General features: G+C 41.4%; 1 protein-coding gene across 4 annotated transcripts in view; it reads right to left on the bottom strand.

Annotated features, from left to right (window-relative positions):
- Nucleotides 1-23,418, bottom strand: part of tasora (transcription activation suppressor a) — a 44,475-nt gene extending 21,057 nt beyond the window's left edge. For 3 of the 4 annotated variants that reach the window (XM_049581136.1, XM_049581109.1, XM_049581118.1), the window contains exons 1-17: nt 22,996-23,418; nt 18,120-18,265; nt 16,826-16,918; nt 16,642-16,714; nt 16,244-16,335; nt 13,009-13,140; nt 12,542-12,672; nt 11,911-11,942; nt 11,647-11,752; nt 8,992-9,095; nt 8,554-8,657; nt 7,839-7,911; nt 7,502-7,576; nt 5,087-5,274; nt 4,633-4,923; nt 4,261-4,447; nt 90-218 (exon numbers count right to left, since the gene is read on the bottom strand). In XM_049581136.1, coding sequence (XP_049437093.1) covers nt 90-218; nt 4,261-4,447; nt 4,633-4,923; nt 5,087-5,274; nt 7,502-7,576; nt 7,839-7,911; nt 8,554-8,657; nt 8,992-9,095; nt 11,647-11,752; nt 11,911-11,942; nt 12,542-12,672; nt 13,009-13,140; nt 16,244-16,335; nt 16,642-16,714; nt 16,826-16,918; nt 18,120-18,265; nt 22,996-23,263 — 2,224 coding nt within the window. In that variant the 5' untranslated portion in view covers nt 23,264-23,418. The remainder of the gene's footprint in view (nt 1-89; nt 219-4,260; nt 4,448-4,632; nt 4,924-5,086; nt 5,275-7,501; nt 7,577-7,838; nt 7,912-8,553; nt 8,658-8,991; nt 9,096-11,646; nt 11,753-11,910; nt 11,943-12,541; nt 12,673-13,008; nt 13,141-16,243; nt 16,336-16,641; nt 16,715-16,825; nt 16,919-18,119; nt 18,266-22,995) is intronic. The other variant, XM_049581128.1, reaches the window with a different exon arrangement.
- Between the last annotated feature and the right edge of the window lie 2,030 nt (nt 23,419-25,448).

Below are 25,448 nucleotides of genomic sequence, written 5' to 3'. Positions count from 1 at the left end.
AAAAGAAGATGAAGAAAAAGTTAAAGGCTCCACAGGTGTTACAGCAGATACTGTATGTAGTCTGGCAGAAAGTCCCAGTATCTAGTCACCTGTTAGCAGACCCAGAAGCTTAGCAGCTAATTCAGATCCATCTTCCCTCAGATCAACGTCCTTCAAACCCACCGAGCCAATCACAGACGCAAGAGAGCCAGGAGAGGCGGGGACTTGACTTCCCCCAGCTACGAGCCAAAAGCAGAGAAAGAACATGTCAGTAAAGCAACATATCAGCCACCCACTGCAAGATGAATGATAAAATACAAAGAGGCGACAACACACTGGACAGTAGAGACATTCTGACCTGATCGATAAGTACTGAGAGCCAATCCGGGCATAAATTAGCTGGCTCAGGTTTGGATGTTAGCTGTTGCTGCTGTGTTAGCTCATGCTAACTAGAGCTCGTGGGACAGGCTAGACAAGGTCGGCCTTGGACAGAAACTGTACAGGTTTACATAGGGTGAGGCTGGACTTTTTGAGCCTGATCAGAGCTCTAGGGCTCAACAGGCAGATATTGACCGTTTTCCAGAATGACAGTGGCTCCAGAGATGGCAGCAACACAAAGTTTGCTGATCTGGTGGGGGGTCAGCATGGTCCAGGAAAGAACCCTTGATATGACTTTGTATTGGTTAATTTGGTCAATGCGTTAAAGCTACCGAAAACCAATACCCAGCCCTAACGGGTTGTGATGGAAAATTCTGGTATTTGGTATTGCTATGATGTATGATGTGTGTTGCTCATTTAACCCCTACTGTGACAGCAGTGAGAGACACCAAGGTCACGAGCCAGGGAGGCTCAGACACCAAGATTATGAGCCAGGGAGGACAACAAGTGTCCTTGTTAGTCTGAAGAGATGTTGTGTTTTAGGAATGTCAAGGCGCCACATATTTTGACTGTTGATGTGCATGTGTTATGGGAACTATAAAGAGCAGGGCGAGAAGACTTGCTAGGCACTCACTCACTGACTGTTCATGCGGTTGTATGTGTGAGTGTCTCCATTCATGAATGCTTATTAAAACTCAAGAAAGACACCGACGTGTGAAGACTTTTTCTTTAAACTGTTCATTAAATAGTAGTTTTGCCACCACAGGGTGAAGCAGCAAAACGTATTTTAGCCTACCTAAAAATATCAATATAATTCTTATTTTCTCGGTTTTACCTTGACATCAGACAGTCCTTTAAAGGGGAACTAATGTTTTTTTCAACCTGGGCCCTATTTTCTGATCTACTCTTGTCTAAATGAGTGATAGGATGTTCAATATTTGACATTTCTCCAGTACGAAGCTAGGGCTGACCTGCCTGCAGCCCGTGAGCACGCGGATGTGTGTGTGTGTGTGTGTGTGTGTAAAAGAGGAACTCAATAAATAATGTAACGGTTTTCATGAAGCTATGGAGAAATACTATCTGCTGACATGTGAAAAACGTGTGTCAAACGGTCATACATCCCGTCATGCAGTGAGGTGATGGTGCTAAAATCTGTCCTCTGAGGAGGGACTGCCCCTCGTCAGTGATATCTGTGTGATGCTGGTGATGGCTCTCGCTTGTAAGCAACAAGATCAAGAACCTCAGAGAAATATTGTGTGTGACGAATTACTGACTTCACTTTTCAAACCCAGATAATTATGAAATATTAATAAAAGTTACGGACCGTGTCATTAGGTCGCATGTCAATGGCGACGTAACTCCAGTTACCATAGCCATTAAATGAAGGAGAAGAAGAAGAAGCAGACCGGATGAGAGGTCAGAGAATGAACGTTACTGTTGCTAGGCTAACCTAACTCATCATGGATCATGATTATGCACTGACGGTTGCTGCACCTTCTGACACCGAAGCTGTCCCGGTAAACAAGCCGGTTAAACGGAAACGTACGGTCAGCCAATCGATCCCAGAAGAATTTGGGATAAGAAGAGAGTTTAAATCAAGGATAAATATTGGTGTGGCCTTTCCGAGATGGAGAGAGCTTCGTGAAAATCTACGACTACAATTCGACGCTGACCTCGCGTGTGTTCTACTAGACAGGTAAGCAAACATCTGGCTGATGCTATTGAAATATTAATCATTTCCACCAGTGTACTGCAAGCACTGCTGCCTGCCGGGGCACCAGCTCTCCGGCCAGCAGCCTCCGTTGCGAAGCGGTGTGGAGCAGAGGCTGGCTAATCACAACATCTAACGATAGGTTTCTATAATGCTGAGCTGATGCCAGTAAATGAACTGCCTTCATAAAAGAGGCAGAGGAATAGCTAAACATAAGACACACTGAGCAAGAGAGAGCAGCAGAGAGGGAGAAGCCATCACTAACTGTAAAGCTAAGTAAGATCTGTATCTGTTATATGACTACAACTACCATGATCCCACGCTACTTTGTGACGTCATCCAACTCCGTCTTCTGTTACTGTTTTGGTTTGAGACCCCTAGCAGCAGAAAATTACATATTGCACGTTTAAAATATCTTTACAGTCAGTTTATGATTTTGTGATTCCAATTGTGTTTACTATTATTTTTCTATACTGGTCTATTTTGTACATGTCTATTGCATGTCTGTCCATCCAGGGAAAGAGATCCTTTCTCTGTTGTTCTTCCTAAAGTTTCTTCCATTTTTCCCTGGTAATGGAGGAAATTTTTCCTTATCTGAATCGAGGGTCTGAGGACAGAGGGTGTCGTATGCTGTACAGATTGTAAAGACTCTCGAGGCACATTTGCGATTTGTGGTATTGGATTGTATAAATAAAACTGACTTGACATCCATTTTTGACCACATATCTGGGTCCAAGTGAAGTAGTCAAAATATTATTTGCCCTGACACTTTCTCCAGCTTTTTCCTGATATATCCCCAGGTATTCACAAGCTAGACAAGATGTGTGGCCCTTATAGTAGATTCTGGGTCAATCCAAGTCTCCTCTCAGTTGGAAATGTTTTGGGTCCTCCCAAGGGGATTACTGGGTCCCCCCCAGTAGTTATGTACATTATATATGTATATTACACCAGAGGTCTAAATGTGCACACTAAGTGTGTAAGTGTGTGTTTGTAGGCATGTTCAGTATGCACTGTCATATATGAAACTGCTCGTCGTGCCTTTGCAGACATGAGCAGGTGACAAAGCTTAAAAGGATAGTTCTGATTTTATGAAGTGGGGCTGTATGAGGTACTTATCCGTAGTCAGCGTATCAAATGCAGTACACATCTGTCGGCATGCACCCTGTTTGGAGAAGCAGCAGGAGAGCCAAAATTGAAGCTAAGCAAAGTACTGCTGGGAACGGGGTAAGCAGCACAACATATTTTAGCCACCTGAAAAAAGTCCCAACCAAAAAAAATCCATATAATTTTAATTGTGTATTACTTTTAGAATATTTTCATTACTTTACCTTGCTGTCAGACAGTCCTTTAACTAACATAATAACTGCAATTGTGCTGATACACTGATATGAAGATGCCAGGCAACTAATACTAACTTACAGTAGCACAGCTGCTGGTCTATCGCTTCTTCGATCACTTAGTTAGTTTGTATTAATATATGACTTTGGTGAACCCGAACTAACCCTTTAAACACCAAAGTCAGACAATAACAAGAACAAAACTGGTCAAGGCAGCAGTAGACCAACAGCCTGTGTGTTCAGTGATGTGAAATCACTGTTTTTTGCTTTTAAGAGAGTAATATAATGGCTTTAGCTCCCAATTGTAAAGCAGTGAATATACTCTAAATATACTGTGCACATAAAAGAATGAACCATTTTTTATTAGGTAGGACTTTTTTCAGTTAGCTCTGCTATGTTTTGTTGCCAACCTCCACAACAGTACCAAGCTCAACTTCTGTGTCAGACTCCAGCTTGCCTCTCCAAACTGGGGGACACACAGACCGCCATTTACTTTACATAATACAATGCCTATGGATAAGTACCTTTAACAGCCCTGCTTCAAAAGATCCAAACTATCCCTTTAAGTGTCTTAGATCCTCATGGCTACATAGATGTGCAAAGAATACTTTGACCTTTACTCTCACTAAAGAAGGGGCCAAGAGGATACTTGAACTCCTTCACTTGGGGCAGCAACTTGCTTGTGATGTGAGGATAGCTCATCCCTGACCTCAAAGGTCAGGTCCCAAAAGCTTAGTGTACATAGCTAGGGATCAATCCACCAAGAACTGCTGACATCACCTGCCACATGACTAGCAGAAAACCCCCAGTGATGCATGTTGCTCAAAAGAGAAAATAAGCCTCTCGTCTCCTCACCTGGAATCTTGCTGTGTCTTCCGGGTTCTTGTGATGCCTTCAGGAACTTAAGTGCCCTCTCTGCCATCTCCTGTTCCAGTTTCCTTTTCCTCCCTGGTACCTTCATCCCTCCTCCTCCTTCCTCCCTCCTCACCTCATTCTCTGCATTCCTCTTACAGGTCAAGACCAGGTCAATCAGCTGCTGCATCTGTGTGACAAAGAAAACATCTTTGAGTTCCCTCTGGGCTGAAAGGCCAAGATGACAACATAAATATATCACAAGAGAATTTAGCGTTTCTAAATAGTTGGCACTACACCACACTGACACTGTAGGTAAAGAAATCTTTTCCACACTGTTTTGGTAGTTATGGTCGCCCAAATGTCAGTTTTCACCTTTTGATTGTTGGCCTGTCCGTCTCCAGCTTTGCTGGTTGCCTCCTTTCCCGTCGCCTCTCTCTGGTCTCCACAGTTCTTCCTGAGTCTCGCCTGCCGTGGGTCCTCAGGACCAGAGTGCTCGTCCACCATCTGCTTGGCCCGGGCCATTGACAGCAGATAGAGGGCAGGGCTGTACAGGTAGGAGTGCAGATAGCTGTCCATGTTCAACCGGTGGTGTTTAGGAGCAGGAAACGGCTTTCCTTCCTCATCCAGCTTGGATTCATACTCGCCCATCGGGTACTGTCGGACCTGAAGAGCAAAGACAGAAATTTGTGCTTTAATGTGATGAGGAATGATTAGTAGAAACAGATACAGAACACAATACATATAGAGTAATTACACACCAAAAGTATGTGGACACCCCTACAATTTCCAAAATAAAGAATATAATTTAAGGAGAGGTTAATCGTACATTGCCACTATTCAGTCCGGCGAGGTATTCCCGTGCATGGTGCTCCACACCGACAGACAGCTCAGGAGGAGGGTTGGCGCGAGCCTTGACTAGGGCGTGGTGCAACGCTGGCATGAACTTGTTCAGCATCACCATGTTACCAGACATCCCCTCTGGGGCATCATGGGATGAGGAGGCACACCTTGATGCTAGAGGGAAATAATAAAAACACAACATCAATATTTACATTAAAGCTTCAGTTTATGATTAATGTTGTTGTTGTTCATCCTCCACAGTTGATTCCGTTGTGCTTATTAAAGCTGCACTAATTAATGTTAAAGCTATAGTGCGTAACTTCTACAGGTCTGTAAATGGCCGTTTCACCCAAGCCACTACTAGAGGAGATGACACAATGCTGATTAAGCCAATCGGCTACTCTAACATCACGTGGTATTTTTCTATATATATCATTTTTAGTGTGCGTGTCGGCCAGCAACATTCCGCGCTGGCGCACAGGAAATGCTTCCTCACAACAAGAAGGGAGGGGGAGGAAGAGCGGAAAGTGTCATAGCAAGAGGTAGAGCGCAGGTAGAAAGAGAAAGCAACATGGCGGAGAAGCAGTCGAGACACAGCTCAGAAGTGGATCCTACCACAAAGAAAAAGCCTGAACATTCAGCTGAAGGTCTTAGCAAAGAAGGAAAGTGACCGACGGAGAATGCAAACAAGGATTTGTATTGGCGTCGCTTTCCCTCGGTGGAGAGCCCTGAAGGAAGAAATTGGTCTGAGGGCAGACACGGATGTTGCCTTGCTGCTGTTGGATAAGTAAGTGACTTGGTTTATAATTATATTATGAGTAGTATGTGTTGCTGTTACGTGTACTGGACCTAGTACTTTGTTATTTTCTTGGAAATGGTGCTATGAACGTAATGTAATGTTAGCGCTGTGTACGCGGTGTGAAGCGAGTGTTACTCTGTGTACACGGTGTGTGGCGACTGGCGAGTGTTATTCTGTGTACGGTGTGTGGCGAGTGGTGAGTGTTACTCTGTGTACACGGTGTGTGGCGACTGGCGAGTGTTACTCTGAGTACACGGTGTGTGGCGACTCGCAAGTGTTACTCTGTGTACACGGTGTGTGGCGACTGGCGAGTGTTACTCTGTGTACACAGTGTGTGGTGAGTGTTACTCTGTGTATACGGTGTGTGGTGACTGGCGAGTGTTACTCTGTGTACACGGTGTGTGGCGAGTGTTACTCTGTGTACATGGAAGTGCCGCCGGCTTATTAGTTGTAACAACGCATTATCCGCTGGGAGGCGACAGAAGTTACGCACTATAGCTTTAATATCACAGAGGGTCAACTGACTATGTGATTCCACGAGTCCATCCTGGATCTGCTCCTCTCTTACGTTTGTCAGTATATCTCACCTAAAACTAGTAACTTGTTTGCACTCAAATGACGCCCTCTTACTGTCCAACACTACGGTCCACACTGAAATAGACAAACTGGCATTTATCGGCATTTGAATTTGGTAATGAAGGAAAGATCACAGGTGCCAACTAGCTCTCTTGGTAGAGCAAGTGACCCATGTACAAAAGCTGTGTCCTTGCCGCAGCGGCCCTGGGTTCCCCCTCTCTCTCCCCTTTCATGTTATATCTGTACTATCACATAAAGGCAAAAAAGCCCGCAAAAATGTATTTCAAGTAAAGATCAGGACAGCACTGCAATTTGCATTTTTAATACGGATGGACGTTTCAGGCAAGATGCCCTTCTTCAGCAGGTACTCAATGTCACAAACAATGTACACAGGTGGGGTTAATTAAAGGTGATCACACTCAACACACAACAAGTACATCCCAGCAACAGGAGCCACAACTTTTCATGGCACAGAATCTTGTGGACTTGAGCACTGAAACATGAAAAAACACTAATATATTCCCTTCATAAAAAACAACCAATGAAATCTCCTAAATCATCCCATTGAGGATGAGGGTATCACAGAAATGTATCTAATACGCCTCCCTTCAGAGAACAATTCTGTCTTTATCACCACCCTGCCATGACATTTTCAATGTCTCAGAGCCCATATAATGAAGTTCACTCAAGCTGTGGTTCTGACAACTGAACTGCCTGGCCAAAGATGATTTATCATCATAATGATAAACAGAATACTTATATTCACAGACCCTGTTTTTTTACTCATTTTTTCCAAACGCAAAACAAATTACACGGACATTTTAGCAGATGATCCACAAATTTAGCGTTATGCGTGATTGTGCCTCTAACCTTGGCGTCAGCACCAAACTGAGGATGAATGAATGGATTACCCTTAATCACAGAATAACAGTGTATACAATTATGACAAGGAAATGAATATGCAGTTTGGAAAACAGTCTAAATGAATCACCCATCCACCCACCCAGCAGCCCCTGTGTTACTCACTGGATTTGGCCAGATCTTTGGACTCTGGGAAGACAAACAAGGCCTGAAGACACCTCTTCCAGCTCTCTCCTCTCTCTGAAATACAAAAACACTATTGTTATTCTCAGTATTATGTTGTAGTTTATTCTTCTATGCCTCATACCTGCTTCATAAAAACATGAAATCAAACTTTTCTATTTTTTGTGAACACTTCATTGACATATGTAACAATATTATTTTTGTAGAGAAAATATTTAATAAAAATAATTTGAAGTGTGCACTGCAAATAGTGGCTGCCGTGAAAGACAAAGGCATCAGAGCTTAATCAACCTCTGACCCTATCTGTCCCATGTCATACCTGTGGGTGTGGCCATCTGAACGCTGGATATCAGGATGAGGAAGCCTCTGTCTGTAAGCGGAGTCACCAGAACCTGAAGAGAGACAAAAGCCATTCAACAATAACTCTCTCATTTCCTATCTTTCCTCTTCTTTTTTTCTTCTTCCTTCTTTCCTTTTTGTGTGTGACGTTTGTCACAACACTCCTCCCACAGTTTGTCATCCTACTGATGCCTCTGCTGTTAAAAGCTTAGCAAGCATTAACTTATAGCTTTTCACAAATATCCTCCAGAAAATGCACTACTCTACTCTGTCTAATCTTTCTAAACGCTTTCTGTTAGGAGGAAATAATCACCTGTGGAAGATATTTACAATTGTCACTATCTTTGAGACTGTGACACAAAAACTTTAAATTCTCAAATAAAAGTGCATTAACAGTAGCTTAACACCAATTAAAAAACAGCAAAGTACAATTAACTGCGAATGATTAGTGACAGACAACTTAATTGGAAAAAATAATTTGCATCATGGAAAAGGAATCAAGACAACAAAAAACAGTTTCAAATAAAGGCACACTTGTCTCTGCCACTGAGGGAAATAAAAGCCCAATCTTAATATTTACGCCATGTTTACAGACGTCACATTGTTTTTTAAATGTCTTCTGTGTACTGTACATGAGATCCTGTCATTTCTCTACACTGCAGCTGATTTACAATATCAAAGCAGGCCAAACCCACCACTCTCTTTATCTCCATCTCATGCAGCAGTCTCGTCACGCTGGTCGAAGACCGATTTCTGTCAGTCACCTCCAGAAGACTGCAGCAATGGCCATCCTTCACAACTACACACAATAAAACACATAAAATCTTTTTCAATTTCTGTTTTAGTTTGATGATACCAATATTTAGACAGTGAAACTGATAAAGCAATACAAACAGCTTTGGGAACGCATATTGTGCTTTCACACAGGATGTTTAATGATGGTATGAATGCAGTTTCAGTATGCTGATTACTTCAAATTGAAATCAGCAAACAGTCAACTTCAAAGACAATGAACATCAACACAGGAAGCAACACCTATTTGTAACTCAGTGCAAACGTATGAGCATCAAGTGAGTCCCATCTGCTGCATGGTGTGAAATGTAGCATCACTCTGAGGGTAAATTTGGCTTTACCTTCCTGGCTGCTGCTGTAGAGGTTGTAAGAGAGCAGGTCGGCAGGCAGGAGCTTCGTCACCTGGTCGAGCCTCATCAACCAACCAATTTCCAGCTTCTCTGGTCTGAAGGAGACATGTGGTACACACAGAGCATTTTTAAATTTTGAGGATGCATTTGTTTAACCCAGCATAAAGCAGAATCCTGTACTGAAGTAACTAATAACAAACTAGCTCTAGTTCTAGTCATCCACAAAAAAAAGAAATCAGGGGAAGCATCATAGATCATCCTCCTTCAATCAGCAATTCTGGTAGTCCTTCAGACCAACTTTTAGGCCATTGTAAAGGTTTGTGGTCTGGGGTTGGTCAAACCTACACCGCCATCCTCGTTCCAACTGTCAGGACACAACAAGTCAACACCAAAAACACTAAACAAGAAACAATGACCGATTAAACACTTTAAATCACCTCATGTCTTCTGTAGAAGTTGAACTCGAAAATGCTTCGACTTTAGTGATGCTGTAATAATCATAATAATCATAAACTTAAGTCTAAGAATTCATGATGACTCCTAGGTTTCTTATTTGTTCACTTGTTTTTAATGACTTTTTAATTTGGAGTAAAGTTACAGCCTTAGTAATTAAGTTTTAATCAGTGGTTTTTACATTATTGTTATGCCTAGTGCTTAATTTATTTTATTCTATTGACTTTTATTTAATGGATTTTAACATTTTATTGTTGTACTTTTGAGGCTCGCAAAATTTAATATGAAGTTGTATTATCATTATTATCATAATAATTATTATCATAATTACCATTACTGTAATTATTTTGTCTGTGTTGTTTGTGGGGACTTTGAGATCTGTCTTACAGTGTGCAAATGGTAAATGGACTGCATTTACATAGGGCTTTTCTGGTTCACACACACACATTCGTACACAGGGGACCTGATGTGCCACCTGCTCTTCAGAGACATGTGGTGTGTGTGTAAACATTCACACGCCACACACAATCTGGAGTTCAACCCAGGACACGTCAACATGTAGACAGCAAGGAGATCAAACTATAGACTTTCTGACTGACTGGCAGGCAACCACTGTAACCTCCTGAGCCACAGCCACCCCCTGATGTCATACACTAATGGTTTTTACACAAAGTTACTTCCATTAAATTAACCAAATGTGCTGCTAACAGCTTCCATCACAGAGTTTAACCTGTGTTTTCTCTGTATATCTAAAAATCAAAGGCGGCAGCTATGTTAAAAGGCAAAGACAGGTTGATAAACTGTGGAACTGTCTATCAACTGAACTGAAAATGCAACACAATTTTAATGTTTTCAATAGAATTATTAAATCATGGCTAAATGAGAAACAACATTATTCTCACACTTCATATTACAGTAGACACACCACTATGTATTTTACATATTGCAAATAGATTTGTGTGTGTATCCTTGTGTATCGATTTGCGTGTCTTTATATATGGATTTGTGGATGTATTTTGTCTGTGTATCTGCGTATGTATTTTTGTGGGTGTATTTATGGATGTAATTTCTTTTATTTTCACAATTTAACTTTTAAAAAGCCTCCTGTTGACAGGTGTTGCCAATGAGGGATTTGCTACTAACACGAAACCCAGGAAATCTATGTCTTGTGCATAAATGTGCAATTCTAATGTTACTGTGATGTCCATATCAATTAAACTAAACTCCGTCCATCCCTCACCTTCTCAGCTGCAGAAACTATCATCCACGCCTTCATCACCTCCCATCTGGACTACTGCAACAGTCTACTCTATGGCACATCTTCAAAAACCCTCAATAAGATCCAGTGTATCCAAAACTCTGCTGCTCGGCTACTCACCCACCCTCACACCCGTGACCACATCACCACCGTTCTCCATAAGCTCCACTGACTCCCCATCCCCAAGAGAATCCACTTCAAAATCCTCCTCCTAACATACAAAGCACTCAATAACCAGGCCCCACTCTACCTGTCTGAGCTCCTCCATCATCACTCTCCCACCCGCACACTCCGCTCTGCCGATGCCAACCTCCTGTCCCACCCCACCCGGACCAAGCACAAATCCTGGGGGGAGAGGGCCTTCTCCATCGCTGCTCCCACCCTCTGGAACTCATACCCCAGACTCCCCCTCTCTCTCCGTATTCAAAAAAATCACTCAAGACTCACCTGTTGCTGCTTACAATCACTGACAGTTTCTTCTCGCATCCCCTATTTGTTCTCTTGCTTGTCTGGTTTTTTTGCGTGTGTGTCGTGTCCCTTAATTTGTAAAGTGTCTTTGACTGCCATAAAAAGCGCTATATAAGTATAATGTATTATTATTATTATTAATAAACTAAAAAAGAGCCTTGAGTGGAATCAGGGAAACAAAGCAACTGTTCTCATCAACACTTCCTGCAGCTGCTTCACAATAAAAGCCTCACACAGAGAAGACTTAAGTCAGTAGGTACTTACCCAGCTAAATAAGGCTGAACTTTTCATTTCTGACGGAGCAATGCTAGCTTTCTGATTCTGAAAATACAACCCATTCCTACCTCTGTACTGGACACAGGTAAGTTTGATTTAACCATGTCATGTGTGACTATGGATCACAGCAAACAGTCATATTCTACAGTATTACAAATTTAACAAGTCGGGAAGGTCATTTCAGTACTCACAGTCTGTGGGGCAGGAGGGGAGGAGAAAAGGAGCGAAGGGAGATCTGGAAGAGAACCCGGTCACCTTTCACCAAATCTCCGGTCCACACTGTGAACTGAGCACGCTCTGACACAGAGAGAGACGACAGCTCATCAGCACTGGTGTCAGGTTCAGGGCAAGAAGGGAAAAACAGCACTTCCTATAATGTCCTATATTTGAGCTGTAAGTGTGAACCAGCTTATTTAAGGTCTGTTGTGATTAAATGGAAAAAAAAGGAGACTCACCTTTACTCCCCTCTGCTGATTGGCTGTTCAACCTGCCCATCAAACACAGCAAAGAAAACGTCACTTCAGATACTGAGTGATGAAATCAAGATTGTAACTCATGTTATTTACATTACTGCTGTTTTACAAAGCATATTATCATGATCTCCTTCTGCCACACAGAAGCAATCCAATAAATCTATTTATTTTCTTCTTTTTTTTTTTTAACTATTTTTTTGGGCATTTTTTGCCTTTAATGGACAGGACAGTTAAGTGTGAAAGGGGGAGAGAGAGAGGATGACGTGCAGCAAAGGGCCACAGGCTGGACTCGAACCCAGGCTGCTGCGGCACCAGCCTTGTACATGGGGCGCCTGCTCTACCACTAAGCCACTGACGCCCCATAAATCTATTTCTTGTTATTGACGACCGAAGATAGAGAAGTTTCTTTAAATAAAAAAACTGCATTAAAAAATTAACAGAAAAATTTCTTTCTATGTCTCCATTTATTTGTGGGGGGGAAAATAATAAATCATCACATAAAAACGTGACAATAATTGGCCAAAATATACATAAACACTGATATTATCCTGCAAGACTTGCTTGGATGAGTGGTTCTCGAGATTCATTTTAAACTTTAACTAGATCTTCATACCTGATGGGGGCCAGAGGTTTGCTGGGGAGTGAGGAGTCTTTTCCTTTAAACTGGAAGGAGACAACAGCATACGGGCAAACCTGGCGAGGCCGCTCCCGCAGCTCGTCGAATGAATACTCGTAGAAGTATTGCTGAAATAAACAAGAGGGCAGACAGTGTTGAAAGACCTGCTTTACTTCTTTGAAATCACACAACACAAACTTTATATCCAAAGCCTAATAATAACAACAGAAAAAGTGCTGTTGATAACTGTTAAACCATTTTAATAATGACTTTATGTTCTACAGATCAAATCTGATGCAACACTGCATCATTATTTCTGTCCAAATGTAATAATGTCCAGGGGGGATAACTGTGTATTTAATAACGGTTTCTATGAGACTTGTTCTGAGCTCACAGTTGCAAAGATGTTATTCCCTTACTGTGTGTGTTGGTGTGTGTGTGTATGTATGTGTGTGTGTATTTACCTGCGTGAGTTCGAAGGCGCGGAAGGAGGTGAGCGATGTGACTTTGCTGGAGTTCTTGGAGATGTGGCTGTCAAAGCGAGGCGTTGGATCTAAAAGGTTCTTCATGTTTTCATAGATGCTCTTTACTTTTCCCTGAAACCAAAAACAGACACAACAAAAATATTTTACTATTTCTATCACTACAAACTAAGAAGAGAAAAATAGATTTATAACACGGTCATTGATACAAAGCACCTGACTGCAGGATCAGCTGATGATTCAAATGTTGAGATAATTATCATATCTGGTGTATCTCGTGGACATTATGAGCTAGATAAAAATCAAAAGACCAGTACTAATACCAGTACCCTATATGGGTATGGGTTGTAGCTACTGTGGTAGTGGGCCAATCACACCGTGCATAAAATCGAAAAATGCTTGCGGTGGTTGGCTGTGAGCTAAACCATACATATTTTCAGTTTTTTCTAAATCTGGCACAAAAAGGATCGAATGTAGGTATTGTTGGACAGGAGAGATGTTCACACTACTGGGTACTGGGTTATTTCTTGATACCTTAAAGGTGTCGAGTACTGATACCCCGCCCTACTTGTGTATTCCCATTATCCCCAAAGGCACCATGACAAGTACAACTGATGGTCACAAGCTGCAGTCATACACTCTTAAGACAGAAAAAATGTACATTTTTAATGACTGATAAATAAAGGCATGACCTGAGCAGTGACAAACTATTCAGTCTTCTACAAAAAAAACTGTAGTATTTGTAATGGCTAGTTTTATTGTAGATGTGTTTGTGTGTTTAATGCTTTACATTTTCAACCTACAGCCTGCACTGATCAATCTCTAGTTTCATATCGATGTAAGATGCAAATCCTCTTCCTCTTTTTACATCACTGGATCTATGCTCGGCTGCACAGACTGAGAGGAAGTCACATTAGATTGGAAAAGGTAGAAAGTTGAAAATGTTTCAACTGCTCCTCCCCATGCGGAGATGGTGACCACCCACAAACTGTAAAAATAATTGACGCAGCTACCATGACTTCATCAAGTGGTTTGTGAACTCCCGTTTTAAAGCTTCGAGTTCAGCATTTCAACTTTCGCCATCTTGGTTTTATGGAGCCAAAAGTGGGTGGCAAACTGTGGGAGACCTCGCCGGCCTCATCAGTCTCACAAACGTAGGCAGGAGAACACTATTTTCCAATTCTATAGATTTTATCATCAGCAAGTGCTCGGTTGTGGTGGAGGCAGACGATGTAGCAGAGCTCAAGGGGGTGAGTTCAATTCCAACATTAACCAGCTCATCCAGTTTGTCAGTAACTGAAAAGGGGTAATGCAGGGGAGAGAGGAGAGTGAAGGAATTAGGAGACTGATCAGCACGCTGACATTGGGGGCCATGGTGTTTTGTCTTCGCGGCTGAGGCTGCTGCGTGTCATGATGCATCATCTCAGGTCTGGCCGATCAGTGTGGCACTCTCAGTTCTTTAAGATGCCGACATCCCAGAGAGAGTCTACTAAACCTGTAGATCCCCGTGCTGAGTGCTGGCTGTGGTCCACTAATAAAACAAGCTCTCAGCAAACATCACTGGCCCCCACATGTAGAATGATTTAGTTAACTTTAGGTGTCAGTTGAGTTTCTCTTTATGTAGGAATATGGTTATAAGAGGGAGTAAAGTTAATCTACATTTTGCTAACAGGTAAATGGAGGTACAAAGTATTGGGTTTAGTGGTAGGTTTATAGATTTGTGGACTTTCACACAGAAGAATTGACTCATTTTGATTAAAAAAAAAAACATCAAAAGAGGGAAAAATATAAATCAAATAAAATGCTTGTTGCAAATACAACCTCAAATATCTAATTCAAGACTACTTAATGACCTTTAAAGGCTAATATTTCTAAAATTAAATTATAAGATTATAAGATATTTTTAGGGACATGCAGACACCTGCTTCCCCGTGTGTTCCTTTCTTGCCATTTTCAGTTGTCTCAGTCTCTTCATAATATGTCCTTGCCCTTTCTTATCATCTCACTTTGTGTCTGATGGGGATTTGTTCATGGTTATAATCAGGTTTATAGCTGTATCATTGGGGGTGACCGCCTTTAGTCAGCTGCCAAATTCCCAGGATCAAAGTTGGCTGAACTGAATCCATAAATTCTGCCCTCTGTGGGAGTACAATGTGCAGTCTGTGAACGTCATTGATGTGGATGAGCACACAGGCAAGGTGACACTGCTGTCATTAGTCCATTTGGGATTTATGCCCCTTTGCTGAACCTCATACCTTATTCCTGTAGTCTAACACAATCTAAAATACATTAGTAAACACAAACAACTGTCTCCTAAATCCAAAACCTAGAGCACTAAAACTCAAAATTGTCCTTTCATCAGCTATGAAGTCTGGAGCTGCTCCATAGACAATGAATGGTGAAAGATGGTCTAGATGACACAGAGAGCAGCCAGGGAAATGTTCTGAGAATACGGGTACATTTTCTGTTTCAAAACTACGTTCATTTGGATGTAAAAAAAAAAATCATTCTGTGGGCCCACAGTCACTGTCTGTGAAGCAGCTCCAGTCTTTATACCCTATGACATCAAAAGTTTGAGACTGACTTCACTGGTTTCTGGCTTTGAGAGAGAGCATCGTCACAAATATTGATTAAACTTCCCAAGGCCATAAAAAGAACATATTTGAATTAACTAATATTACATTAGTTGGTATTCCCCTTTAAGAAGGTGTTAGGGAACTGAAAGTCGATGATGTCAACCCAGAGTTTCTGTCATAAATGATCCTCCTAATGAATGTTCAAACTAAAAAAAAACAATCCTCCAAATGTTTAGTTGTGACAAGGAGCCACTTTATAATCCCTGTATCTAAAAGAATAATAAAGGTAGCTCAAATCAAAGCTACATGAAAACAAAGCAGAGTGCAGTAGAAAAGAGCAGCTGCACTACAGCAAAGCAAGGCTATTCAAGAAAAGGCTGAGACACGGGGTCAAACATGGGGGGATTGCACATGCACAGTAACATCTGGTCGGCACTTACTCACTGTCACCCTCCAGAATCGCAGCTCAAGTTACATTGCGCATGTGCAGTCCCCCCAAGTTTGACCCCGTGTCTCAGCCTTCTCTTGAATAGCTTTGCAGCAAAGCAGGAAACAGAAACTCTTGTCACATCACACGCTTCCTGCCACTGACAGGTGAGCTGACTGTGATGATGATCACCAACACCAGCTAGCTGATTTACCTTCATCACTTTGAAGATGATGATCTCCCCTGTGAATCCAGGAGTTATGGAGTTATTCTGAAGCAGGTCTGAGTACCTGGACAGATACACTCCTACACACACACACACACACACACACACACAAACAAAGAATAACAAAATTAAGATCAAAGGTGATTTTCTTTCCACCTAACACTTCACTCGTTCTTTGTACCGATAAAAGACCAATTCAACAAAGTAGGCTGATTTTAGTGCTGCCTGTGTTCACCACTAGAAATTACACACTCAGGTCTTGTGACCTCTAATTTCAGCATGCAGGAAAAAGCTCAGAATAAACAATAAATTAATGGGAAAGGTAAAAAATGATAATGTAGTGTTATTTTCTTTGTTTGTATCAGCATGTCTCTGTTCACGCCTACCTTTAGTGGGGTTTCCCAGCACTGTCATCCAGGTCTGACCCACGAAGAGCCCCTTCTCACAGAGTGAGTGCAGCTACAACACAAATTATTTTTAAAAAATCAGGAATGAGATTAGACGGGTGCTTGTCTCATTAAGACCTCTCCCTCTCCAGCAATCAACAACTCCGCTCACTGTTAATCTCACCTTTGCAGTATCAGCCAACAGGAAACAGTAGCTCTCCTCCAGCTCCTTGTCTGTCCTCCCGTCTGCCTTCATCTCCTTCCTCTTCTCCACAAACTGAAACACACACACCATGAAGACACTAGAAAGGGATCCAGAGAGTAGAGACCTCCAACAAGGCCAACAGCCCAGTCTGGATTTATTTCCAAAACTATAAGAATTGTGTGAAAATGTGGTTGTGCCTAGCTGAAGCCTCGTCATCTCAGCGGTGCATTTGTTAAATGTAAAATGGAAATAGAAGAAAAGGCGGTCCAAGGCACTCTGGCAATTACACTGAACAAAAATATAAACGCAACACTTTTGGTTTTGCTCCCATTTTTCATGAGCTGAACTCAAAGATCTAAAACATTTTCTATACACACAAAAGACCATTTATCACACAAAAACAAAAGTGTTGCGTTTATATTTTTGTTCAGTGTAAAAAGCTTTATTAAACAGGCTAGTTCATGTAGAACAGATAAAAATTGCCAACATTCGTCAGGGACCAACATGTTTCGGCCTGAGTCGGCCTGAGTGTAGCCTGTTTAATAAAGCTTTTTAATTGCCAGAGTGCCTTGGACCACCTTTTTCTTCTTCTTCCTCATTATACTTCCTTGCCAAAGAGCACCTGTAGTTTTTAACATTTTTTACCTTTTTGAATGTCACTGCCCTCCTTCCTTTGTCTTTTCTTTGGTAAAATGGAAATACTTGACATACTAACATCCATTTGTAAAAAGACAGCAAACACTTTATTATCATGTACATATGTCCAAATATCAAATGCTTAGACTGAAACAATATCATGAACATGGAGGCTTGTTTAAAAAAAAAGTTGTCATGAAAAACTGCAGGTTCACAAGGAAGGCATTTTTACTTGAGTCAATTTTTGCAGCCAATTCACATTTGGACGTGAATATAATTAGTTGCATCATACGTGTGCATTTACATATCGAGTGCCACACCTCAGTTTGACAAAAGAGCGTTGTTATAATTGTGACTAGGGTTGCAGCGATATACTGGTTTCAAGCTATGCCGTGATATAAAAGTTGACAGTGATCATACCTTGTACGTTTGGTTATCTACAATACTGGAAAAAAAAACTCAACAGAATTTCTAAGTGGAGACTTTCACACATTTTGCTACTGCACCAAATTTTGGATGATGGACGAACAAGAGTAATTCTCCAAACTCTGATTGTATATCATTCATGTATAGTGCTAAATTAAATTAAACAGGACATATTTAAATGGTAATGCTCCTCCTTCCGTCCACCTCTCACCTCTTTCTCCAGCAGTTCACTGTAGATGAGCCGAGGTTTGCAGTAGGTGAAGCAGCCAGCAGAGCTCGTGTCCATGTAGCTGGAGGTCAGGATGGTCATCATGTCTTCATACTCCCTGGACTCAGTGGAGACATACTGCTCCAGAGCTGAAAGACAGACACAAAGGTCAACATGTATTTACACTCCCAGGACTCACTTATGATCCTTAAGCATATTTTCCACTGAGCTCTTGTGTAGACAAAACAACCGTTAGTGTACAGGTTTAATGTAGGAGCCATGATTCACTGACTACATCTACACTGACTACATCTACACAGCGTAACAATCTGTTCAATCTGCTAACAACTGTCACAAGCTTCTGATCAAGAAGCCTGATTCCAGAGCCGAACATTTACACAACATGGCCAAGAGTACGTGGACACCTGGACATTGTGACCATATGTGACTGTTGTGAGTCACATATGTATGCAACTGGCTTGAAGCTCAGCTTTAAGGCTGGTCAATTATTGTCAGGCCAGTGGAAGAGATATTTACTTGCCCCATCAGACAAGTTCAAAGTCATAAACAACAACAAAAAAAATCACTGTGTCCTCACCTTTACTTCTCTCTTTAGTTAAATTAATGCATTCAGTAATTGATATAAAACAAACGCCACGATATGTCCAACTCAGAATGACTTGATTAACCAATCAGGAGTCGATCCCAGTGTTTTTCTTAGGTCACAGTCACTCACACAAAAATGCAGTTGAGTGAGCATCACCTGCTGAGGCGATATTTGTACTGAATGTGAGCAGTGTTGGATGTGATGCACACAGATGAATGTTAGCTAGCTTGCTAATAAACACTGCATAATATGAAGGTATTGGTACATTTTCCATTTTCTTATGTTCCATGGTTGTTTAGCGATTCACGAACAGCCAAGCACCATCTCTCCTGTGTGGCTGTTTTTATTTTTCATGGCCAATATCATACAATATCTGCTGTGAACACACATCAACAATCAATATCTCCACAAATACGTCTCTGCTGTTGGTCGAAGCTGCAACTTCAGCGGTCAAAGTTCATCAAAGTTTAACTCCATGACGAGATGAAAATTTGGAATTTAGCACGTTTTGTTCGGCCCTTTGCTCGCATAGAATGGACGCGAATAGGTGGCGAATATTTGCGAATGGTAATTTCACCTTTGTGTGACCATGCCTTTACATGTCTTTGTTGAATACTCGATTCTGATTGGTTGATTACGACATTCTGTGGTCTGTTATTCCAATAGCAAACCACTGCTGTAAATACCCGACCATTGCTGTGGACACAGTTTTGATCACAGACTCTGAAGGAAGCATTAAAATATTTTTTTAAACAAAAAAAGGAGGTGGGAAATTATTGATTTCTTTAGTAAATCGCAGTGTAATCAGCGGGATTATGTACAGGGAGCAGGTCAGTAATGCGAAATTAACCCTGACAGAATGATGCAGGTCTTAAATCACCCTCAGCTGTACATTATCCTTCACATATAAAAGCCTCCATTCTTACAGTTTTTAAAAGATGGACCTGGCTGCAGGGATTTGCTCCCATTCAGCCAAAAGAGCATTAGTGAGTTCTAACACTGATGTTGGGTGATAAAGTCTGGTTCACAGTCGGAGTTCCAGTTCATTCCAAAGTTTTGGATGCGACTGAGGTCAGGGCTCTTTGCAGGCATATTAAATTCTTCCACACCAAAATGGAAAAAAAAATTTTTTATGGATCTGGCTTTGAGCACGGGGACTGTCATGTAGAAACAGGAAAGGGTCTTGGCTGAACTGTTTACACAAAGTTGGAAACGCACTATTGTCTAAAATGTCCTTGTATGAACAAATGGGCCCTAACCAGGGAAATATAAATATAAAAGAAGGAACGATCATGATGACAGTGACGGCGTTTGGTGTCAGTTCTATTGGAAGTCAATGGGGTGGGCACGGCAAATCACACTTTAACCCATCATATCTTCTCAGAGGCAGAGATGCAGCTGCTGGACAGAGCCATGATCTGTTTAGAGACCACAAGTCAGTAAGCATCACGTAATGTGTGTTTTTTGATGTGCTGGAAAGATTTTTCAAACTTACAACAACAAATATATAATGTGTTTAAATGTGATGTGCAGTGCCCGCCCCGTTGACTCCAATAGAACTGACACCAAAGTCTTGCTTCTCAACTGCTGTCACTGTCATCATGACTGTTCCTTCACTTATATTTTCCTCGGCCCTAACCTTGAAAAATAGTGCACCAAAGTAAAGTATCAGCAGTTAAAGTAACATACCAAAAGATACTTTTTACATTACATCCTCACTATCTAACCAAATAGTGTAACCGTAGCTCATAAGGAAGTAAGTTAAATTTGGATCATGATGCTGTTTGCCAATAAACTGACAGTAACTGTGATATGCTACAGCCTTCCACCTTCATCCACAGCAGCCTCCAGACAAATAAAAAGTTGTTTCATAAAAAGCTGAGCTCATTCACACTGTCTAATTCCTGTAGTTGTTGAATTAACAAATTTCACATGTAGCAATATTCTCAGATTAATGTGTAGTAAGTGTTTGAATAATGTAAACCCTTTATGTAGCTTTCAGGATCTTTCAGGTGAGCCTCACCCACAACCAAATGAAAGGTTTGGGCATCTGGGGAGCCGTCAAAACAAGTAGTAGCCCCCTCAATTATAACAAGACTATTGTAGGCTTCTTTGTGCCAAATTCTCAGGAGACTACCTGCAGCTGCTGCCTCCGTCAGTGTGGAGAAGGGGGCTCAGCTGGAGCATCAAACACCTGAGAGAGGTGGGGGCGGTTTGCAAATACATCCACTCATGACAGAAATTCAACAAAAGATGATTTACAGTAGGCTAATATTAACGCGGAAAACATTTTTGTGTGCCACAAGTGTTGCATTGTAAGGCAAAAACACTTTGCATCAACAGCTGGTTCCACTTTGATAAGGATCAGTGATTTGTTTGTCAGTGCCTGAAGCATCAAAGTAACCCACAGCTTTTCCATTTACACCATAGGTCACACATAAGGCAAAAGACATTTGTGGTATTCAAAAGCCCTTATAATGTGGCTTCTTAAAGTACAGCTGTGAGAGCCCCTTCTCTCTTCATTTGTACACATTCTTGTCCAGTTACTGCACTAACTCGGCTTCTCCCGTGGAGTCTTTGTGCTCTCTGGTCTCGCAGGTTCCCTTAGATCACAGTTACGCCTGAATCGGTCATGGCTGTGCCGCTGCTGTGTTCCTGCTTGGTGCCTGCTACTGCTGCTATTGTTATAAGTCACACTTCTACCATTATTATACGCATTTAAGTCACATACATACATGCATACATACATACATACACTGTCATATATTAATATAGACATATGACACATATACTATCATAAACTACTATTGTTATTATTTATATTTCTGTAATTATTCTCGTTAGTGTTGTGGCTGTGCATCTCTTACTCTGTCTTTCTATGCATCATTTTGTCATATGGATTACTGTAATTTTATAATGTTCACCTGCTCTGTACACACAACATCTATTGCATGTCTGTGTGTCCTGAAAGAGGGATCCCTCCTCAGTTGCTCTTCCTAATGTTTCTATCATTTTTTCCCTGTTAAAGGGTTTTTTGGGGGAGTTTTTTGCGCATCCACTATGAGAGTCCAAGGACAAAGGGATGTTGTATACTGTAATGCCCTCTGAGGAAAACTGTGATTGGTAATGTTGCGCTTTATAAATAAAACTGAACTGAATCAAATACAGCAACATGTATTTTACTATGCAATAAGAAAATATTTATGCAACTCAAAACAACAATAAAAATTCACACCATGTGTTTCCACCCAAAGCTGGATGAAAAACAGCAAAGACAAAAGTCACTTTGAGCAAATATCAAAGCTTTCACATACTTCCAAAACAAGCTGATGGATGCTTTAAAATAGCATGTACTACAATTGCAACAGACCTCCCTAAAAACTGTCAGTTTGGTTCAAACCAGGGTTTTTTAACTCACTACTGATTGCAGTTCACTGTCAACGACTGGTTGGGGATAGAAGAAACTCAAATCAATGGGGAGACACACCTCTTCAGTACCTGCAATCCCCCAAAACAATGGGACACACTTAACCTCAAACCTGTGCATTAACAGACCAAACCTAACCTTAACCTCCACCTTAAACTCTCCCAACTTAATCAACAATAATGTCCTCATTTAAGAAATTTTCCCTTTGTCTTGGTGACAACATACAGGAGCACTCACACTGTCATGTGCACACACACCCAGCTAACTTGGATGTAAACAAATCGAGGAAACTGTTATTTTAATCCTTAAATAATGCCAACATGAAGCTGAAATCAAACGTTTAGACGCCGAACTGAGTTTGTGAAATGTGTTTGTCACTCGCAAACAAATCTACAGTTAGCTGGCGACTGAAAACAAACGTAAACAAGCACGTTAGCTGCCGGCTAACTGCTAGCTAGCTAGCATCCTTTCTGACCTGATGTTAGCCGCTAACTTTAACACACATTACAGCTTCTACTAAACTTTTGTGACGTTAGTTTCTTTAATGTGTAATAATGAGTAAATATACACAACAGCACAGTTTAATATGTGACATTGTATGTTATACATGTTAAGTTATATGTCGTTTATTCTCTCTGACTAAGCTAACAGCAAAATCAGGAATGGACTTGCAATGTTGTCCGATAATGGATTCTTTCCGTTACTCCCGCACGTTAATGGGAAGGATAACTTCAGGGCGACGATTTTAAAACACATACAATTAGTTTAAATATAAAGGTAAGGGAAAATACACAACTTCTGGTTACTATATTATGATTTCTTGGATTGCATTAAGACCAGCCCACCTCTCTTTTCCTTGGTTTTCCTCGGTATGTGGAACTTGAGGGGCTCCCTGGGCATATGCCTCTGATGGAGCACTTGCGGAGCCGAGTTCCTCCTCTGCATCCTCCCGCCAGCACCGCTCTGTCTCTCCGGTCCAGATTGAGCCTCCCTGGCTGGGTGTACCTCGATTACCTCGCCATCTTGCAGGCTAGAGTTAGCTCCCACCTCCGCGGCAGCAGACACCCTCCTCGGCGGACGCGCTGCGCCCCTCCGAGCCGGGTGGTTGTCCATTGAGTCGGCTTCTCGACCAAACCGACGCGTCTCTTTGCAACGGTCAGTGCGACACTGTTTGTCGGCTGCAGTCCTGCGGTGACCCCGCTGTTACCTCCTGATCCCACAGCGCAGGGAGACGAACCAACACACAACCCGCGCCATGCTCTTCCTGGAAACACAGGTCTTCTTCACTGAGATTTCACTGCAGCTGGTAGTGATGTTGCTCTACTGCCATCTTCGGGATATAATCACCACCTACAGCGTCAGTTTGATTATTATTGGAGATCTAGAATCACAGTCAGAATCACTCACATACAAACTGTAAAGAGTCAGATATGAGTGCATGGTGCTGCAGTGGCATGCAGAGGGTGAACCTGAAACATCATTGGCCTAATGTAAACTACCATGTGTGTCTGCCTGTGACCCTGTGAAAGGTCATGTCTCAGCTTCTGATCTGTTAGCAGTTAATTATCATATTAACCTCATGGGGTCTTCACCTTACATGAAGATGTTTAAAACCAGCCCATAGTGTCAGGAACAATCCCTGTGTATTAACACCAAGCAGCCACCCTACCAGTAAATTATGTTTTTTACACACAGCACACTGTATCCATCTGCCTCATGTATTTAGAGAACCTGTTGTGTGTATATCATATTTACAGTGGTATGCAAATGTTTCGGTACCCCAAATAAAAATTTTGTTTACTGTGAATAGTTAAGTACATAGGAAATTGGCTGATCTCCAAGAGGCACGAAGTTATAGATGACACATTACTTCAACATTTTAAGCAAGCTTACTTTTTGATTTGACCTTTTCCTGTTTTAAAATAACAAGAAGGTAGAAGGGCCTGAAGCAAAAGTTCAGGCACCTTGCAGGTACTTAATAGAGCCTCCCTTTGGCAAATATCACAGCCTCTAGCTTTTTAGAAGAAGAAGAAGAAGAAGAAGAAAAGAAGATATACTTTATTTTTTCTCACTTCATCAGCCCACAAGTCTTGTTTCCAAAAGCCATCAGCTTGTTTAGATGTTCCTTTGCAGACATCTAACACTGAATATTGCAGTGAGGACACAGGAAAGGTTTTCCTCTGATGACTGTTCTACTGTGCAGGTGTGGCTGCACAGTAGAACAGTGCACCACCACTCCATTTTCAAATTACTTTTATTTTAATTAAATATATTTCCTTATACCAGTATTTTGTATTTTATTGTGAAACACTTGATAAGAAAGCATTTGATATCTGTAACAAGATACGTTTTGATGTATTTGTGCCCATGTTGACTCTTTCTCTCGGCCTGAATCCTCAGCCGCGGCCCTCAACTGACATGATTGAAAACTCCCATTCTTCAGAATCCTCCAGCTCCACTACAGCTTTTACTTCCAGTAGAAAATCCTACAGACACAGTGAGCTTCTTGTTTATCTTGCTCATTTTCCTCATCACGCACATATTGTACTTACACTAATTCTCTCTGTGTCCTTCTTTCGTCCCTGTGTTCCTCTCTCTTTCACACAAACTAAAAGCAGAAGACTAAGGAGACAGAGTGTAGGAGTGTAACCTTGTCATGAGTGAGATGTTGAGTAAGACCTCATATTGGATGGTGAGACAGAATCTGTGAAAATACTGTAAATCACATCCTCATGTACTTTGAGAGAACACTGTCTAGAGCACAACTATGTGGGAGAAGATGTGGGGCAATTGATGTTGACCATTCCCATGTAGGCACCAAATGGGATGGGTTTTAAGGACCCTTGGGTCTTTTTCCAGTGGGTTTTAGTGAGTCATTGCTGTGTTTGTAGTGGCTTTTCACCCTCAAACATGTTTTTTTTTTTTTTTTGGCAACCCATCACTAAAAAAAAGCAGTTGTTTGTTACTGAGACATTGCTGCTCTTCCAACCAGGATTGTGCCCCTAACTGAGTATTTTAAGCCAAAAATGATCTTTTCTTAACTATAACCAAATGTTGTTTTTTTTTGTCTAAACCTAACCACGTTAACCACAGCATTAATGAAACATAGTTTCATCATATCCTCTACATAACACCAACACATCTGTGGTTTGCAGAAACGTACAATGCCAACAATTTTTCTGGCAATTGGGTTGAAACATGAGAATAAACCTGCCCTGTTACTACTGTTACTAGATGCAATAAGCAAACTGAATCAGGAGGAAGTAGTAGCTGAACTTTTAGACCCATTTACACCATT

This window comes from Epinephelus fuscoguttatus, linkage group LG1 (assembly GCF_011397635.1).
Source record: "Epinephelus fuscoguttatus linkage group LG1, E.fuscoguttatus.final_Chr_v1".
Lineage (NCBI taxonomy): Eukaryota > Metazoa > Chordata > Actinopteri > Perciformes > Serranidae > Epinephelus > Epinephelus fuscoguttatus.
This window is presented reverse-complemented; position numbering and strand designations above follow the sequence as displayed.